The following is a 20,898-nucleotide window of genomic DNA, read 5'->3' as shown; positions in this document are numbered from 1 at the left end:
AAAAGAGTTAAAGATGGCAGTAAACAGTTTATACATTCTGGCTTGCATGCACAGAGATCCAGTGCCAAATTCAAACCACAGTTAGGGGCCACGACTTGGCCTGCTGGGGCCAAACCAAGGTTATAGACCACGAAAGGGTTGGGGGGAACTGCGGTGGAGCAGGGGAAGCCTCAGTGGAGGCTTCAGGGACACTAATGGTAAAGGCTTTGCCACTGCTACCTCCATCTTAGGGAAGGAAGAGGTACAAAATTTACATCCATCTGTATCCCTTGTTGCTAGGTTTTCTTACCGTTATTGTTAGCGGCCATCCAGGCAATTCCAACTCATGGCAACCTCAAGTGTGCCCAGTGGAACTGCTCCCTCTGGGTAGATTCTAACAGCCAAGTGCTTAACAGTGTGCACTACCCAGGGACTCCTTTCTTACCATTAAGTAGAGCTAACAATACCTACTTCCCAGTGCTATTGTAAGCATCAAGGTAACTAGTCCATATAAAAGTACTTTGTGCAGCAAAGTGCTAGTCGAATGCCAGTTACATTTTGCAAATAAAAAGAGTTTGTGCCTTTTTTAAAGGCCTCTAAGTGCTGGAAAAGTAGCCCTAGTGGCACGGTGGTTAAAGACCTCGGCCGCTAACTGGAAAGTTGGCAGTTTGAACCCACCAGAGGCTTTGCAGAAGAAAAATGTGGCAGTTGGCTTCCATAAAGATTACAGCCTTGGAAACCCTGTGGGGCAGTTCTACTCTGTCCTATAAGGTCACAGTAAGTCAGAATCAACTTGTCAGCAATGGGTAAGTGGTGCAAACAGTTCCCGCTCAGCTACTAAGCTAAAGGTTAGAGGGTCAAACCCACCTAGCAACACCACAAAAGAAAGGCCTGACAATCTGCTTCCATAAGGAAAACCCTATGGAACCATTCTAGTCTGTAACACATGAGGTCACCATGACTCAAAATCAACTCCAGGGCAATGGGTTTGGTGCTTTTTTTTTTTTAGTAATCACACCCATAAACACAGAAATCCTCTCAGATTACTCTGTACTCATTTGTATTGTTTAAAATATTGTATATGAATTTATATATTACTTGTGTAATAAGGTAAAACCTTAAAAAGAGAAATTGTCTCAAGCAACAATTTACTAACTTGCCTGTAGTAGGCATTTGTTGTTTGTATTTACCCAGCATCCATTTTCCTCCGTTTTCTAATTGTTATTGTTAGGCGTTAGGTGCCATACTAATTCTTTAATGAGGCATTTATTGGAAACCTTCTCTAAGGAAAATTTTTACTTCAGATAATGGAATAAATTCTTTGGTGGTGATGGTGCCAACTGTGGCCGAGAGGCAAACCAGGGCAACTAAAACAATAATGTCAGTCAATATTTCTCCAGCATCTACTATGTGCCTCCCGCTGTGCTAAGTGCCTGACAAGAATTATATCATTTAATCCTCACACCAATCCTATGAAGTAGATTGTGTTGTTATTTTCATTTTGCAGGTAAGAAACTTCTTTAAGGTTATTCTGCAGCAGTGAATGGTGGAGGCAGGTTGGTTGAACCCTTACTCGCGATACCATACTCTTCCCTCCCCCAAAGAGAATACGATGTCTGAACATTCTGTGCTGTATTCATTCATTCCTTTGACAAACACGTATTGATTTCCTACTATGCATCAGGCACTATGTTAGGGATACAGTGGTAAACAACACAGGCCAGACATCTACTATCATGGAGCTTACATTCTAGTTGAGAATCTCAGAACCAAGAAGAAGAGGAAGATGTTAACAGAGATTCGGGGGAGGGGAAAAGTGGAAAGTTTGAGGGAGAGAAAAGTTAAGGAAACTGCCCATGGTATGATCAAGGTATTTGTTGTTGTCGTTAGGTGCTGTCCAATTGATTCCAACACATAGTGACCCTATAGACCCGATCTGTGACAGAACAAAACACTGCCTGGTCCTATGCCATCCTCGCAATCTTTGCAATGTTTGATCCCATTGTTGCAGTCACTGTGTCAATCCATCTGGTTGAAGATCTTCCTCTTTTTCGCTGACTCTCTACCTTACCAAGCATAATGTCTTCATCCAAGGACTGGTCCCTCCTGATAACATGTCCAAAGTATGTGAAACGAAATCTCACCACCCTTGCTTCTATGGAGCATTCCGGCTGTACTTCTTCCAAAAGAGTTGTTCATCCTTCTGGCAGTCCATGGTGTAGTCAGTATTCTTCACCAACACCATAAAAGAAATAAAATTTTTGGTAAAAAAAAAAAAAAAATAGTTCAGAGGCATCAATTATTCTTCGGTCTTCCTTATTCGTAGTCCAGCTTTCACATGCATATGAAGCAATTGAAAAGAAAGCTCTTTTGCAGCAGATTTGCCCAGTGTTGCATGTCATTTGATTTCTTGACTGGTGCTTCTATGGTCATTGATTGTGGATCTGTGTAAAATGAAATTCTTGATAACTTTAATATTTTCTCTCTCTTTAGTAATTGCACTCCAAATATCTTAAAATAAACCAATTTTTCCGCTGCACATCCATGTAATTTGGATAGGAAGGCCCAACCCTAACCAGGCTATCCCTTAGGACACAGGGATAAACTTATAGCCCAATCAAAGCCTGATAATTTAGTCCTTACAGTCTTGCCACTCCCTCCCCTACCCTGTGTGAGCTCTGATTCAGGCCAGATGAGGCTTCAGTCCTTCAAGAAGCTCCCAGACAGACCACAACAGACACACTGAACAGTCTGCCACCAAGTCAGCCCTACTAACTCACAGCCAATACCAGGACGCCCAGTTTCTGAACACAAGCCGCAGTTGGCTTCTGCTTGCACCTGCCTGGCTGCCGTACCAGGACAGGGAGTGGCAGGGACAGTAGAAATAGAGATTTTCCTACAATTTAAAGGTTGCCTTTTTCTTGTTTCAGTGTGTGGTTAGTTGCTTCAATCCTCTGCTTACTTTTCAGATTCTTACAGAGTTGAGATTACAGATTTCTAGTTGCTTTTCTTGGTGGTTGTGTGGGAGGATCAGGATCTTAGACCCGCTCACACCACATCTTCCTGGAATTCCTGTCAAATGCTTTTTTTGATGTCTTTTGAGATCATTATATATTTTTTTCTTTTTTGGTATGTTAATATGTTGAATTATATTGTTTGATCTTTAAGTATTATAGAATCCTTGCATTCCTAGGTCACATCTCACTTGGTCTTGATAAATTGTTCTTTTACGTATTGCTGGATTTGAATTACAAAACTTTTGGTAAGGCTGTTTGTGTTTATCTTTGTGATGAAAATTGGTCTGTAGTTTTATTTCCTTGAAATACCTTTGTTTGATTCTAATAAATCTAGTATCGGGATAATACTGGTCTTATAAATTGAGTTGGGAAGTGTTCCCTCCTCTTCTGTTCTCTGGAAGAATTTGTGTAGCCCTGGTATGGTTTCTCTCTTAATTCTTTGGTAGAATTCACCAGCAAAACCATCTGGGCTTGGAATTCTCTTTGTGAAAAGCTTTTTTAGCTATGAATTCATTTAGTAAATAATGTCTAGTTTCCTAGTGGAAACCCTAGTGGTGTAGTGGTTAAGAGCTACGTCTGCTAACCAAAAGGTCAGCAGTTTGAATCCAACAGGCGCTCCTTGGAAACTCCACGGGGCAGTTCTACTCTGTCCTATAGGGTTGCTATGAGTTGGAATCGACTCAACGGCAATGGGTTTTTGGATTTTAGTTTCCTAGTGCTGCAGTAACAGAACTACCAAAAGTGAGTGGCTTTAAAGAACAGAAACTTATTTTTCCATAGTTTAGGAAGTTAGAAGTCCAAATTCGGGGTGTTGGCTCTAGAGGAAAATTCTTGTCTGTTTCAGTGTTCTTCGGTTCCTTGGTGACCCTCTTATGGCGTCTGTCTTCCCCCATTTGTACATACGTCTCTGTCTATTCTGCTCTTTTTCTAACTCAGAAGTGATTAGGTTTAGGACGCGCTCTATACTGATATGGCCTCATTAAAGTAACAATGAAAATCCAATTTCTAAACGGGATTACATCTCTAAGTATAGGGGTTAAGATTCCAGTGCATACTTTGGGGGGACAGGATCCAATCCATAACAAAAGGTTACTAATGTTATTTGTTTCTTCAGGGGTGAGATTTGTCAGTTTGGGTCCTACAAGGGATTTGACCATTTCGAGTTGTACATTTATTGACATAATGTATTTCTTTACTGTTTTTTTTACTGTATGCAGGATTCGTAGTGTTTTTTTTTCTTTTTTGTAGTGTAATTTGTGTCTTCTGTCTTTTTTTCCTGATAAAGTCTAGTTATCCAAAAAAAAAAAAAAAAAAACCAAACCCGCTGCCGTTGAATCAATTCCAACTCCTAGCAACGCTGTAGAACAGAGTAGAACTGCCCAAAAGGTTTCCAAAGCTGAAAATTATTTCCGAAGCTGACTGCCACATCTTTCTTTGGTGGAGTGGCTGGTGGGTTGGAACCACCTACCCTTCAGTTAGCAGCTGAGTGCTTAACCACTACACCACCAGGGCTCCTAAGTCTATGGTAGTTATAGGTTTATCAATTTTTTTTCTCTGTTCAAAGAAACATCTTTTGAATTCAATGCCTTCTCTATTGTTTTTGTTTTTTGTATCTTTATTATTTTCTTCTCTCTGCTTATTTTGGGTTTAATTTTCTCTAGTCTTTGTAGTTTCATAAGATGGAAACCTAATCTCAGGGAACATCTAACTCAATTGGCATAACATAGTTTATAAAGAAAACGTTCTACATTCTACTTTGATGAGTACTGTCTGGGGTCTTAAAAGCCTGTGAGTGGCTATCTAAGATACTCCACTGGTCTCAGCCCCTCAGGAGCAAGGGAGAATAAAGAAAGCTAAAGATGCAAGTGAAAGATTAGGCCAAAGAACTAACGGACCACAACTACCACAGCCTCTACCAGACTGAGTCCAGCACAACAAGATGGTGCCTGACTACCACCACTGACTGCTCTGACAAGGATCACAATAGAGGATCCTGGACAAAGCTGGAAAAAATGGAGAACAAAATTCTAACTCACAAAAAAAGACTAGACTTACTGGTCTGACAGAGACTGGAGAGACCCCAAGAGTATGGCCCCCGAATGCCCTTTTAGCTCAGTAAAGAAGTCACTCCTGAGGTTCACCTTTCAGCCAAAGATTAGACAGGCCCATAACACAAAAGGAGACTAAAGGGGCACAGCAGCCCAGGGGCAAGGACAAGAAGACAGGAAGGGACAGCAGAGCTGGTAATAGGGAACCCAAGGTTGAGAAGGGAGAGTGTTGACATATCATGGGGTTGTTGACCAATGTCACAAAACAATATGTGTACTAACTGTTTAATGAGAAGCTAGTTTGTTCTGTAAACCTTCATCTAAAGTACAATTAAAAAAAAGATGGAAACCGTAAATAATTGATTTGAGATCTTCTTTTCTGAGATAAGCATTTAATTCTTTAAATTTCTCTCTAGGTACTGCTTTTATGTGTTTTTTTTTTTTTTTTATTCAGTCCAAAGTGCTTTTTAATTTCCCTTGCGATTTCTTTTTTGACCCAAGCTGTCTTGGTCATCTAGTGCTGCTGTAACAGAAATACCGCAAGTGGATGGCTTTAACAAAGAGAGATTTATTCTCTTACAGTCTGGTAGGCTACAAATCCACATTCAGGGCGTCAGCTCCAGGGGAAGGCTTTCTCTTTCTGTTGGCTCTGGAGGAAGGTCCTTGTCATCAATCTTTAACTTTTTAACACAGGGACCTCAGATCCTAGGGATACACTCTGCTACCAGTGCTTTCTTGGTAGTATGAAGTCCGCCGTCTCTCTGTTGGCTTCTCTCTTTTATATCTCAAAATAGATTAATTTAAGACACAATCTAATCTTGTAGATCTCACCAACATAATGCCACTCATCTAGCTCATTAACATCATAGTGATGAGATTTACAACGCATAGGAAGATGACTTCAGATGACAAAATGGTGGACAATCACACAATACTGGCAATCATGGCCTGGCCAAATTGATACACATATTTTTGCAGGACGTAATTCAATCCATGACATGAGCATTATTTAGAAGTGTGTTGTTTAATTTTAAAGTATTTGGGGGAATTTTACAGATATATTTCTGTTATAAATTTCTAGTTAATTCCATTATCAAAGAAAATACTTTGTATGATTTCAATTCTTTCAAAAACTGAATTTTTCAGTTCTTCCAGATTTGTTTTATGGCCTCAGATATGGTTTATCTTGATGAATGATCTGCGTGCATTTGAAAAGAATGTAGATTCTGTTGTTGCTGGGTGGAGTATTTTACAAATGTAATTCGATCAAGCTAATGTCATTCAAGTCTTCTGTATCCTTACTGATTTTCTGCCTACATGTTCTGTCAATTAATGATAGAGGAGTATAGAAATTTCTAACTCTTTTTGTGGATTTGTCTTATTTCATTTCTTTCAGTTTTTCCTTTATATACAGGTAGTCCCTGATTTACAATGTATTCATATTACAACAAACCACACTTATGACCATCCTTTTTTGTTGTTGTTTTTGTCAGGATAATATAATGGAAAAGATCGATGGAAAAATCATCCATTTGGCAAGAATGCTGAATTTAGAACTTGATATCACTGATGTGAAACAGCTCATAGATCACAAAGAAGGGAAATTGATGGATCAGGACTTAAATTTTGAAGAGGAAGGAAATGCAGAAGAAGAAAGAAATACTGAGGAAAAGGAAGGAGATAAGTTGTCAAAAAAATTTACAGCAAAAGGATTAGCTGAAGTTTTTTCTAAATTAAGTCAGAGGATTCAGTTGCTTGAAAACATGGACCCAAATGCTGATTGCTTTACTAAAGTCAATAGGCAGATTTGTGAGGCAATGAGATGTTACTGTGAAATACATAAAGAAAAGGAGAAAAGGACCATACAGACAACTCTCACTGATTTTCTGGCTAGAAATGCCATCCCCATTCCCGGGAATAATCCAGATGATTCAGAACTTTCCAGAAGTGGAGTTATTACCAAAACTGATGAAATGCCAGCATTGTCCAACTCTTCTTCATCGGCAGAGTAAAACTTTTTTTTGCCACACAAGCAAATCATTACTAGATAAGATTTTACCAGCAAGTAGAAATAAAAGCAGTCATATAACCTGCAAGCTCAATGAAGTCTCAGCTCTCTGCCTTCTGTGTGCTCCAACTATTCTTTGCATGACAAATTCTTCTTTATTTTCCTAAATTTTATTTATTTTTTTGTTGTTGAGAATAGCACAGCAAAACATACACCAATTCGACAGTTTTACATGTACTATTTACTGACATTGATTATATTCTTGAGTTGTGCAGCCATTCTTACCTTCCTTTTCTGAGTTGTTCCTCCCTCGTTAATGTGAACCATTTGCCCCCTAAGGTTTCCGTCTAATCTTTGGAGTTGCTGTTGTCAGTTTGATCCCATACAGATAGTTCTTAAAAGAGCATAATGCTCAAGACAGACTTTTTTTTTTTTAATAATTTTTATTGTACTTTAAGTGAAAGTTCACAAATCAAGTCAGTCTCTCACTTATAAACTTATATACACCTTACTACATACTCCCAATTACTCTCCTCCTAATGAGACAGCCTGCTCCTTCCTTCCAGTCTCTCTTTGCGTGACCATTTTGCCAGCTTGTAACCCCCTCTACCCTCCCATCTCCCCTCCAGACAGGAGATGCCAACATAGTCTCAAGTGTCCACCTGATGCAAGTAGCTCACTCCTCATCAGCATCTCTCTGCAACCCATTGTCTAGTCCAATCCATGTCTGACAAGCTGGCTTCAGGGATGGTTCCTGTACTGGGCCTACAGAAGGTTTAGGGACCATGACCACCAGAGTCCTTCTAGTCTCAGTCAGACCATTAAGTCTGGTCTTTTTATGAGAATTTGGGGTCTGCATCCCACTGTTGTCCTGCTCCCTCAGGGGTTCTCTGTTGTGCTCCCTGTCAGGGCAGTCATCGGTTGTGGCTGGGCACCATCTAGTTCTTCTGGTCTCAGGATGATGTAATCTCTAGTTCATGTAGCCCTTTCTGTCTCTTGGGCTCGTAATTACCTTGTGTCCTTGGTGTTCTTCATTCTCCTTTGATCTAGGCGGGTTGAGACTCATTGGTGCATCTTAGATGGACACTTGCTAGCGTTGAACACCCCAGATGCCACACTTCAAAGTGGGATGCAGAATGTTTTCTTAATAGATTTTATTTTGCCAATTGACTTAGATTTCCCCTGAAACCATGGTCCCCAAACCCCAAGGCAGACTTTTTTTTATTAGTTAAGCTAAACTGTTTTTCAGATTTAAGACAACTTCAAGGGATATCTTTGGTTTAAGGTTTACAGATTATCTGAGGGCAATAGTTTCAGGGGTTCATCCACCCTCCATGGCTCCAGAAAGTCTGGATTCCATGAGAATTTGAAATTCTGTTCTGCATTTTTCCCTGTTTGATTAGGATTCTTCTATGGAATCTTTGATCGAAATGTTCAGTAATGGTAGCCAGGCACCAACCAATTCTGGTCTCATGGAAGAGGAGGCAGTTGTTCATGGAAGCAATTTGCCACACATTCCATATCCTCCTATTCCTGACTCTATTCTTCCTCTATTGCTCCAGTTGAATAGAGACCAATTGTTATGCTTTGGGTGGTCGCTTGCAAGCTTTTAAGACCCCAGGTGTGGCACAATGAACTAGGAGGTAGATCAGAAGCACTAAACACATTATTAGGCCAATTAACTGGGATGCACCATGAAACCATGACCCTAAACCTCTACACCAAGGAACCAAATCCCATGAGGGGTTTGGTTATACATAAGCAGCCTCAGCAGCTACTGTTTTTTTTTTTTGTGAATATATCTATCACACAACTTTTGCCAATTCAACTTTTTACAGGCATACAGCTTATTTACAGCAATTACAATAATTAGCCGTGCAAAACTACCCTTAATCAATACTATCTTTCCATCATCGTTAACCCCCTTTTTCCCTTCCCTCCCACTCCTGGTAACCACTAGTAAACCTTGGTATCTATACATTTGCCATTTCTTGTCTTTTTATATAAGTGAGATCATACAATATTTGTCCTTTTGTGATTGGCTTATTTTACTCAGCATGATGTCTTCAAGCTCCATCCATACTGTAGCATGTATCAAGACTTCATTTCTCCTATTGGCTGAGTATTCCATTGTATGTATGTACCACAGTTTGTTTATCCATTCATCTGCTGATGGGCATTTAAGTTATTTCCATCTTTTCACTATTGTGAATAGCGGTGCAATTAACACTGATGTACAAGTCTCTTTTTGAGTCTCTGCTTTCAAGTTTTTTCGGTATATACCTAGGAGTAGAATTGCTGCCTCATTATGCTAGTTCTATTTTTAGTGAGACTGCCACACTGTTTTCCGCAATGGCTCTACCATTTTGCTTTCCGAACAGCAAAGGGTTAAGTGTTCCGATTTCCCCACGTCCTCACCAACATTTGTTATTTTATGTTGTTTTCTTTTTTTAATCTTAGCCATCCTAGTAGGAGTCAAATGGTATCTCGTTGTGCTTTTGATTTGCTTCTTTCTGATGGTTAATAATGCTGAGCATCTTTGCATGTGTTTGGTGGCTATTTGAATGTCCTCTTTGGTGAAATGTCTGTTCAAGACCTTTGCCCATATTATGAATGGGTTATTTGTCTTTTTGTCATTAAGTTGTTGAAGTTTTATGTATATTTTGGTTATTAGGTTCTTGTCAGATATACGGCTTCTGAAAATATTCTCCCAGTCAGTAACTTGCCTTTTCACTTTTTTGGTAAAGTCGTTTGATGAACAAAAATTTTTAATTTTTATGAGGTCCCATTTATTTATTTTGTGTTTTGCTGTTTGTAGTTTTGCTATTGTTAGATAATCCATTGTCTAAAGCTAGGCCTGACAGTGATGGCCCTGCTTGTTCATCTAAGAATTTTATGGTTTTGGTTTGTACGTGTAGATCCTTCCTTAATCCATTTTGAATTTGTTTTTTGTGTAGGATGTGAGGCATGAATCCTGTTTCATTTTCCTGTGTGTGGAAATCCAATTTTCCCAGAACCATTTATTGAGGTCACTTGTCTTAGCCTGGGTTCTCTAGAGAAGCAAAACCAGTGAAACATATATACATACATATATACAAACATACACGTGTGTGTGTGTCTGTGTGTGGGGAGAGAGAGAGAGAGAGGGAGATTTATCTTAAGGAAATGGCTCACATGGTTGTAGAGGTTGGCAAGTCCCAAATCTGTGGGTCAGGCATCAGGCATCAGATTCCTCCTGACTCACATAGCTGCAGGGACTGATGAACCCAATACTGTGAGATCACATGGCAGGCTGCTAGCTCACAGGTTGCAGAGGCCAGTTAGTCCCAAGATTGGCAGGTACGACAGCAAGCTGATGGCTCACAGGCTGCAGAGGCTGATGAATACTAAGATTAACAGGTAAACTGCTAGCTCAAGTCCCGAGAACCAGAGGTAAGATGAGCTGAATGCAGGATCCAGAGTGAGAGCCTTGCTAGAACATCCATTTATATACTGAGTCAGTTTGGGTAGGTTGTGTGTTTCTAAGAATTTGTCCATTTCATGTAAGTTAACCAGTTTGTTGCTGTACAGTTGTTCATAATTTTCTTAGTTATCTAGTGCTGCTATAACAGAAATACCACAAGAATATAGATTTAACAAAGAGATGTTTATTCTCTCACAGTCTAGGAGGCTAGAAGTGCAAATTGAGGGTGCCAGCTCCAGGGAAGGCTTTATTTCACTATAAGCTCTGGTGGAAGGTTCTTGTCACCAATCTTCCCCTGGTCTAGGAGCTTTTCAGTGCAGGAACTCCTCATTCAAAGGACGTAACTCCTCCTGGTTCTTCATTCTTGGTGGCATGAGGGCTCCCTGTCTCTCTGCTTTCTTCTCTTTTGTATCTCAGAAGAGATTGACTGAAGATACAACCTCATCTCCTGGATTGAGTCCTGCCTCATTAACATAACTGCCTCTAATCCTTCTTCATTAACATCATATAGGTAGGATTTACAGCACTAAGGAAAATAACATCAGAAGACAAAATGGTGGGCAATCACACAATACTGGGAATCAAGGCCTAGCAATTGACATGCATTTTTGGGGGACATGATTAATCCATAACAATAATACTCTGTCATAATTTTCTTTATTTCTATCAGGTCAGTTGTAATGTCCCCTCTTTCATTTTTTATTTGGGTTATTTGCATATTTTCTTTGCCAATCTCAGTAAAAGTTTGTCAATTTTATTGATCTTTTCAAAGAACGGACTTCTGGTTTTATCGATTCTATTTTCTTTCTGTTTTTGACTTTATTTATTTCTGCTCTGCTCTTTTTTATTTCCTTTCTTCTGGTAGGCTTCGGTTTAGTTTACTCTTCTCTTTCTAGTTCCTGGAGTTGTTGAGTTAAGCTGTTAATTTGAGAGCTTTCTTATCTTTTTATGTAGGCGTTTATTGCTATCTGTTTCCCTCTGAGTACTGCCTTTGCTGCATCCCATAAATTTTGATATGTTGTAGTTTCATTTTCATTTGATTCTAAGAAACTTGTTACTTCTTTTTGGATTTTATCCTTGACTCTTTGATAGTTTAATAGTGTGTTGTTTAATTTCCACATGTTTGTGTATTTTCCATGTTTTTTTCTGTTATTGATCTGTAGCTTCACTCTGTTGTGGTCACAGAAAATACTTTGTATGATTCCAATCTTTTAAAATTTATCAGCACTTACTTAGTGACCTAAAATGTGATCTATCCCAAAGAATCATCCATGTGCAGTAGAGTAGAATGTATATTGTATTGTTTTTGGGTAGTGTTCTATATATGTCTGTTGAGGCTAATTGGTTTACGGTGTCATTCAGGTCCTCTGTTTCCTTTTTGATATTCTTTCTAGATATTCTGTCCAATATTGAAAGTGGTGTATTGAATTCTCTCTTAGTCATCCAGTGCTGCTATAACAGAAATACCACAAGTGGATGGCTTTAACAAATGTTTATTTCCTCACAGTAAAGTAGGCTAAATGTCCAAATTCAGGGCATCAGCTCCAGGGAAAGGCTTTCTCTCTCTGTCCACCTTCTTGTTAATCTTACTCCAGACTAGGAGCTTCTCTGCACAGGGACCCCAAGCCCAAAGGACACACTCTTCTCCTGGCACTGGTTTCTTGGTAGTGTAAATTCCCCCACTCTCTGTGTCCTTCCCTTTCCTTTTATCTCTTGTAAGATAAAAGGTGGAGCAGGCCAGACCCCAGGGAAACTCTCCTTATATTGGATCAGGGATGTGACCTGAGCATGAGTGTTACATCCCATCCTAATCCTTTTTAACCACAGGCAGAGATTTTGACTTAAAACACATAGGAAATCACAAAATGGAAGACAACCACACATGGATTAACCAAGTTGAGACGTATTTTGCGGGGACACAATTCAATCCATTGTAGTCTCCAACTATTATTGTAGTACAATTTATTTCTCCCTTTAATTCTATCAGTGTTTATATATTTAGGTGCCCAACCTTCTTGATTAATCGACTCTTTTATCACCATATAAAGTCCATCTTTATCTCTTCTAACAGGTTTTGTCTTAAAGTTTACTTTGATATCAAGATTGCAACCCTAGTTCTCGTCTGATTATTATTTACATAGAATTTTTTTGTACCCTTTCACTTTGAACTTATTTTTGCCCTTTGGTTTAAGGCATTTCTCTTGTGAATAGCATATAGTTGAATCATGTTTTTCTGATCCATTCTGCCGCTCTGTGCCTTTTGATTGGAGCATTTAGTACATTTACATTCACTGTAATTACTGTGAGGAAATGACTTACTTCTGCCATTTTGTTATTTATTTCTTCTGCATCTTAAGCCTTCTTTGTCTTTTAGTACTGCTTGCTTTTGTGTTTTGTTGGTTTATTGTAATGAGCCTTTTTGGTTCCATCCTCCTTTTCTTTTGTGTATTTTTTTTAAACAAATTTTCTTAGTGGTTATTATGAATATTACATTTAAGAGTTGTATTTATAACATTCTACGGTAAGTTGGTGCCAACTTAACTTCAGTAACATACAAGAGATTCTATATACCATTCCTTTCCCCCGTTTAGTTTTTGTTACCACTAATTACATCTTTATATTTCTTGTTCCCTGTGACAAAATTTTATTCTTGCCTTTTATATACCAACCAACCAGATGCCACTGAGTCGATTCCGACTCATAGCAACCCTGTAGGACAGAGCAGAACTGCCCTGTAGAGTCTCCAAGGGATGGCTATTGGTTTCAAACTGCTGACCTTTTTGTTATCAGCTGAACTCTTAACCACTGTGCCACCAGGGCTCTTGCCTTTTATGTATTTGTTATTAAAAAGCACAAAGGACAAAACTTTTAGAATTCTTGAGCACGAATACCTTATTACTGGCCCTTGTACATGTCCATGCTTTTCTCTTTATTAGGGATCTTTCTTTTTATGTATTGCTTTGAATTACTTTATAGTGTTTTCTCCATCCCATCTACAGAACTCTGATTAGCATTTTTTGTAGGGCTGCTTTGGTGGATATGAACTCTCTCGGCTTTGGGTTGTCTGGGAATGTTTGAATTTCACCCTCATGATTGAAAGATATTTTTGCTGGATATAATATTCTTGGTTGACAATCTTTTTCTTTCAGCATTTTAACTATATTCTTCCATTGCCTTCTGGCCTCCAGTGTTTCTGAGGAAAATTGGCACTAAATCTCATTGGGGATCCTTTGTATATGACTGTTTGCTTCTTTCTCCCTGCTTTTGGGATTCTCCCTTTATCTTTAATTTTTGAAAGCCTAACTATGATGTGTCTTGGTGTAGATTTATTTGGGTTTATCCTGATTGATGTTCTTTGAGCTTCTTGAATTTGTAGATTCATGTCCTAGGGGGAATTTTTTGTTGTCATTCTTTCAAATATTCTTTCTGTCCCTTTCTCTCACTCATGTCCTTCTGGAATTCCCATGATGTGTATATTAGTTCTCTTATTGTTGTCCCACAATTTTATTAAAATGTGCTCAGCCTTCTTGAGCCTCCATTCTTGTTGTTCTTCAGTGCCTGTAACTTTAACTATCTTGTCCTCTAATTTGCTGATTCCTTATTCTCCCTGATTAAATCTGTTGGTAAGTCCTATTGTATTTCTCATTTCAGTTATTGTCCCTTTCAGTTGTATTATCTTTTTTTAGATCCTCATTTTGTTGTTGCACTGTTTTCCTTATTTCTTTTAGCTCTTTGTCTATGTTTTCCCTTAGTTCTTTAATTATGTTTGATGTTGTTGTACTATATTCTTTTCTTTTTTTCATTATTTATTCATCCTTAGATACATTTTCACTCCTTTTATCATGTTGATTTGGATGGACCATTGTTTCTCTGTTCTTTGTGTGTCTTGTGATTTTTTTTTTTTGTAGGACATTGGAATTTTAAAGGGTATTAACTTTCTCAGTTTTCCCCAATATTTGACATTTTTGGCTGTACTATTTTCTGCAAGAAACTTTTATGTGGGTAGATCCTTTGGCCTATGCTTACCGTTTACTCTCTCTCTCTGTGATAGCTTGCTCTCCCTCTCAGGTTTAATTGGGATTCAAAAGTTCCACATTTCATTTTTCAACTTTCAATCTCTCCCAAACATACCAGAGAACATGCTATGGTCAGTCTGTCCACCAGTGGGCACTGCCCCTCAGGCAAGACATTATGTACCAATCAATCTGTCCACAGGGGTGCAGCCCCCCTCTCTGGTTATTACTCCCTTCCCTTCTCTGTTTCTGCAGTTACATTTTTAGTTAGAAAACTCATACCCAGTGAGCCCATTTTGGGGCTGGATGTTGCCCTCTAGTTTTGCCTGAGGCTTTCTTCCTTGCTTTGTGGGGCTGCTTATATCTGAGCTGATATTTTGGGGAAGCACAGGCTGATTTCCTCCATTTCAGGAGGAGGAAGGGCTGCCACTTCCCAGAAGGACCTCTGAGACTTCTGTCTTGTTATTTTCAGAGCCCCAGTGGCCCTGTGGTGGTTGGGGAGCAGCCTCCATTTAGGTGACCTACCTTCTAACTCTACTGTAGAGAACCTTCTGTAGGATTTTGTACCAGTGCAGCAGCCAACAGTTACTGGTTCGGGGAGGCATAGTCACACTATGAATGGACCCCCAGGGTGGTCTAGCTGTTGCTATCAGAGCCCACGAAGTAGTATGTTGGCTGTCAAGATGCCTGCTCAGCAGCCTCAGTCAGCAGTCTTTATCACTGATTGAAAGAGGGAGCAGACAGACCAGAACTGACTCCCTGGGAAGTCTGTCCTATTGGTTTCAGAGGCCTGGGCTATGGGGTGTACAGGGCAGCAGGTAGTGTTGACTATGAAAGAAGACTCCACTGCACAGGCTTTCTGTAGCAATTTGCAGTAGGCTTGCAACCAATTGGGTGGGACTGTGCAAATCAGGTACTTGTGGCCCACCAAGAGTTGAACAACTTGCTAATAATGCTAATAATGCAAATGCTAATAATAATGCATGAAACCCCTGTGGGGGGGCGGGGCGATCCCTAATGAGGGGATTGGTCAGTATTACCATCCCACTAGGCTAAAAAGAGAGCCAATACCGGAGCAGAAGAGGCAACCTCACTACCACCAAGGAAGAAGAGCAGGGAGCAGAGTGCATCCTTATGACTGTGCATCCTTATCCCTGTGCTGAGAATCTTCTAGATCCAGGAGATAGCTGTAACATGGAAGATAGCAAGAGACAGCGGTGCATCAGTAGCAAGAGTGATAGTGACATAAGATGGCAGGAACCAGGAGACTGGTGTCAGATGCCTTTGGTGGAGCTTGCTGATCCACGGACCTAAGAGCTATAACACTTGCTAGACAAAGCCCCTAGCAAGGCCCAACAACAGAGGGCAAGGGGATATCCTGATCAAGAACTGTATCCTGAGTTTCTCCTTGTGAAATTAGAGGAGGAGGTCTGACACCTCCACACCATTATTTATTTATTTATTTTTTATAATTTTTATCGTGCTTTAAGTGAAAGTTTATGAATCAAGTCAGTCTCTCACACAAAAACTTATGTACACCTTGTTACATACTCCCAATTACTCTCCCCCAGTGAGACAGCCCGCTCTCTCCCTCCACTCACTCTTTTCTTCCACACCATTCTTAGAGGGATACAATCCATCATATTCAAGTTTTCAAGACAACTGTTAATTTTCTAATCTTCCTGGCCCAGAGGTAGGGCTGAGCCACCTGAGTTTATGCTAATCTTCCAGGAAATTGGAAGCTGAGGGAGGCTCACCTGAAGTTAATTTAGAAGAGGTAGCTGCCAGATCTTTGAGGAGACCTCTTAGATTTACATATTGTTTCAAAGAGACAAAGAAATAATTTACAAGTTATCTAAAGTGAATTCGGAGAGAATAGGGGAAGAGGTGAGGTCTCTTATTTTCAACTAGAGCATTAAAACCCCTTATTTTCTCTTTTAATAATTTTTATTGTGCTTTAAGTGAAAGTTTACAAATCAAGTCAGTCTCTCACACAAAAACCCATATACACCTTGCTACACACTCCCAATTCCTCTCCCCCTACTGAGACAGCCCACTCTCTCCCTCCACCCTCTCTTTTCGTGTCCATTTTGCCAGCTTCTAACCCCCTCCACCCTCTCATCTCCCCTCCAGGGAGGAGATGCCAACATAGTCTCAAGTGTCCACCTGATCCAAGAAGCTCACTCCTCACCAGCATCCCTCTCCAACCCATTGTCCAGTCCAATCCAAGAGTTTGCTTTGGGAATGGTTCCTGTCCTGGGCCAACAGAAGGTCTGGGGGCCATGACCACCGGGGTCCTTCCAGTCTCAGTCAAACCATTAAGTCTGGTCTTATGAGAATTTGGGGTCTGCATCCCACTGCTCTCCTGCTCCCTCAGGGGTTCTCTGTTGTGTTCTCTGTCAGGGCAGCCATTGGTTGTAGCCGGGCACCATCTAGTTCTTCTGGTCTCAGAATGATTTAGTTGCTGTAAAACCCCTTATTTTCAATCTGATTTTTTCTTATGATGGTCAGGAGTTTTTCCAGAACAAGTACCCAGTCTTCGACATTACAGACCAGAGCTCTCTTCATTATATCAGGCTTTTTCTCAGTATTGTTCCAAGAAACAAATGGAAAAAGAAAAAAAGTGAAAACACTAAAAAAAATGAGGCCATTTTAAAAAGCCAGACAACAGTGTTAACCATTAGCCTGCACTGTAGCCTGAAAGCTTTAGCTGAAAATGCACCCCATCTGGCTTCAAGATGATTTAAAATTCAGAAGTTCTGGAACTATGTAAGGAAAGTGAGACAAATAATATGTAAAGAAAAATAATGGTTGGCGTGGACAGCACCCATGAAGAGAAAACAAAATTCTTTCAAAAGTATGTATATTCTGTTATCATTTCAATTCTTTCTGGTCCTTTCCTAGTTTGTGCCCTATAAAATTGGGGAACTGGAGGCTGCCTATTTGTGAGGGAATGAAGCATAACCGGGGTTGCTTGAAAACAAATTATTTGTCTCGCCAACTTCCACCTATACTAAGGGTAGTTACATCAGTTCTCTAATTTAGCGCCACTCCTTCGTCAGCCACAACCCAAAACAACGCGTTGAAACCTACAGAAACCACAATCAATGCAAAAACTCCAAGTCCCGAAATGCGCGGGGGGCCTGTCTCCACCGCCTCCTCGCAGGAGCGTTCTTCTTGGAACTGGAAGTTGTAGTCCTTCAGGTTCTTCACTTCCGAGAAGCGGGAGAGGGCGCACCTGCGGCGAAATACAGCTCCCAGGAGGCTGTGCGCGCGCATCTCCGCCTCCGCCGGCGTCAGGGTCCACCCCTCCCACTCCTCCTTTCCAAGGCTGCACCGCTCACGCCTTCCTGTTAGTCAGAGCTGGGAGAAGTTCACTCCGATCAGCTGATCCCAACTGACACAGGAGAGGAGGAAGCCCGGGAGGCAGCTAAGGAGGAGGGGGGCGGAGATGGAGATGAGGATGGAGCCTTCGGTGCCCTAAAGAACAGCCCCCGCCCCCATCGGCGCCCCGTGAACCCCCGACGCCTCCTCGCCGCTGCAGAGCAGCTCCTTGGTGGGGTCCCTGGGCCGCCGCGGGCGGGGAGCAGAGGGCACGGCCCTTCGCCGGGCGAGCGACCGTCCTGGGGCTCTGGCTGCCCCCAGGAGGAAGGGGGGGCGGGTGCGGTCGGGGTGGGGGTGGGGTGGTATAAACAATGGATTAGACTCTGGGCTCTGCCGGCATGGGGGGGATTTTGGGGGGCCTTCTTTGTTCTTAGGCTCCGCTCCTGCCCCTCGGGTAGTGGTAGTGTTGTCCGGGAGGAAGGAAGGGTGAGGAACCCCCTGCTGGAGAGATGCCTTGAGGTGGGGGATCCGAGCGGGCAGATTGCTTGGCCTGGGGTGGGGGCGCGGGGTGAGGTGTTCTTTTGGAAATTGATTTTATATTTTTCTCAGTTGTGATAAGTTTTGATTTTTGTTCCGTATTGGGAGCTGGGTCTGACGTTAGGGTGGAAATAAGGTTCCCTTGTCCCTCCCTTTGCCTTCCTTGTTTATCTGAAAATAAGATTGACAGATGGATTACTGTAGGGGAACAGTGAATATCAGGAAGATGGCTTTACACTTTGTTGGGGGTCAAGGCTAAGGGGAGTTAGGAGTATAATTGGAGAAGTGACAAAAGCCCCTTTCCTGCCCAAGTTATCCTTTTTCTTTTTTTAAAGTTATTAAGTTAGTTCTTGAGTGACAAAAAAAAAAAAGGATTATTTGTTTTGACTCACTGCAGGCTTGGCTTTGCAGTGGGCCATAGTGGAGGAATTCTGTCTCTTTGCTCCCTTTTTTTTTGCAGTTAGAAAGGGGTCAAAAGGAAGTACAATCATTTTTGTTTTCAAACTTGAAATGGTGACGATTGTTTCCAGGTTTACAGTCCTTAATAGGCATCTGTCTAGAGTTGAAACAATCCAGACAAGGGTAACCAGACCTGCTTAGGTCTTTGATGGAGGTAAAGTTTATTATTTTTTTTCTTTAGCTGTTTAAAAATTACAGGCCTCTTAATCCCCCTCTTCTAGTGGTGGGATGGGTCGGGGGTATAGAAGGTTTTCCCTCCAAGGATGATTTCCTTAGTGATTTTGATCCTGAATTTCATAACCGAATGAACAGAGAATTTCAGTCTGGGAAATAGAGCAAAAAGGTCTCTTAAGTGCCTTGAACCTAGAGGTGGTGTTTGTTTTCAAAAGGAGGAACCTTAGGCATGACTTTGGGAAGACATTTCTAGTATCATTACTGGCCAGTGTGAGTTTTACAAGAATGAGATTTTTCTCAGGAATTTTGGCCTTCTTTTTAATCACCTTTTTTTTTTTTTTAAGTGCACTTCTGTTTTTAGGTGAGTGAAATCTGTTTCCTTCCTCTATTCTAGGTATCCCCTGAAATACTGACTTGAGGCTGGATTATATTGAAAAGTTCCTGACCACCATCTTTCATCACTAAAACCTGTGGCTAAGGCCCAACCAGGGAACCCACCTCAGTAAACCCACCAGACCTCTCTCAGATAAAAGACACTTTCAGGTTAATTTTGACCACATATTTGCCTGCACTTTATGGAGGATGAAACCATCAAACCAAGTCAGTGTTGTTGTTGATACAAGAACCTGGGAGGCAGAAAATTAAAAATACAAACATTTGTGTGAAGAATTATAATTGGACACCGAAGGTTTCCTTCTTTTGCTTAAATTAAGGCGTTTAGGACCCTGTGGAAGTTCGGCGTAGTCTTGAGACTCAAAGCTTTTGTCCTCACTCCTGGGAAGCAGCTCAGTGACTGTTATATGGTGAGTGTTTCCATTGCGAATTGAGCATGAGTGCCCAGACTAACCCAGCTGAGAAGGGCCTCAATCCCGGACTCTCCTGCCAGGAAAGTTACGCCTGCAGCGGGACGGACGAAGCTGTCTTTGAGTGTGACGAGTGCTGCAGTCTGCAGTGTCTCCGCTGTGAGGAGGAACTCCACCGGCAGGAACGCCTAAGAAACCATGAGCGAATAAGGCTCAAACCTGGCCACATCCCTTACTGTGACCCCTGCAAGGGCCCCAATGGGCATTCACCTGGTGTTAGGCAGAGAGCAGCTGTGAGGTGCCAGACCTGCAAAATTAACTTGTGCCTGGAATGCCAGAAGAGGACTCATTCTGGGGGCAACAAAAGGAGACACCCGGTTACTGTGTACCATGTCACTAAGGTCCAGGAGTCACTGGAGGAAGAAGAGATGGATGAGGGGACCAAGAGGAAGAAGATGACTGAGAAAGTTGTGAGTTTCCTCCTAGTAGATGAAAATGAAGAAATTCAGGTAAGCATTGAGTATAGTGGGCTTCATGTAGTGGAGCAGATCTCTTATTGGAAAGTGGTTCTCAAAAAGAAAAGTCCGGAAGGAACTCACATTTTTGTAATTAAAAGGCAAGACCTCTGAAGGCTTAAGTTGTGTGGACTCAGATTTAGTCACTTAACAGCTGTGTGACTTTGGGCTGAGTTACTTTACCTCTGTGACACTGGGAACAGTGTCTATTAGGTTATCTTGAAGATAAAATGAGACAATGTCTGTAAAGCACAGAGCCTGCCACATAATGCTCAGTGTATGGTAGCTATTGTTGTTATTATTATTAGGAAGAACTGATTTAGAACAGTTTTCTGAGTGAAAACACTTGGGCAAGTTACAAATAAATGTCAACGATGAGAGACTATGCATGTGCAGGGAAAAAATATTGACAGTGGGTCTAATCGGAGTGCTAGGCAATGCGATAAAGAAGCCTGCTATCTCCATTTAAAGAGGCAGGTCTTTAAAAAGTGGCGTTTGATAAGGACAGTATTTTCTCCAGATGGCCTCTTATTTTCATATACGGGCTTCTGATCAGTA

General features: G+C 41.1%; 1 protein-coding gene across 1 annotated transcript in view; it reads left to right on the top strand.

The window, feature by feature from the left end:
* The first annotated feature begins 17,834 nt into the window (after positions 1-17,834).
* ZFYVE1 (zinc finger FYVE-type containing 1) overlaps positions 17,835-20,898 on the top strand; it is a 56,907-nt gene continuing 53,843 nt past the window's right edge. The window contains exons 1-2 of the mRNA XM_049897993.1: positions 17,835-18,084; positions 19,417-20,334. Coding sequence (XP_049753950.1) covers positions 19,852-20,334 — 483 coding nt within the window. The 5' untranslated portion in view covers positions 17,835-18,084; positions 19,417-19,851. The remainder of the gene's footprint in view (positions 18,085-19,416; positions 20,335-20,898) is intronic.

This window comes from Elephas maximus, chromosome 10 (assembly GCF_024166365.1).
Source record: "Elephas maximus indicus isolate mEleMax1 chromosome 10, mEleMax1 primary haplotype, whole genome shotgun sequence".
Lineage (NCBI taxonomy): Eukaryota > Metazoa > Chordata > Mammalia > Proboscidea > Elephantidae > Elephas > Elephas maximus.
This window is presented reverse-complemented; position numbering and strand designations above follow the sequence as displayed.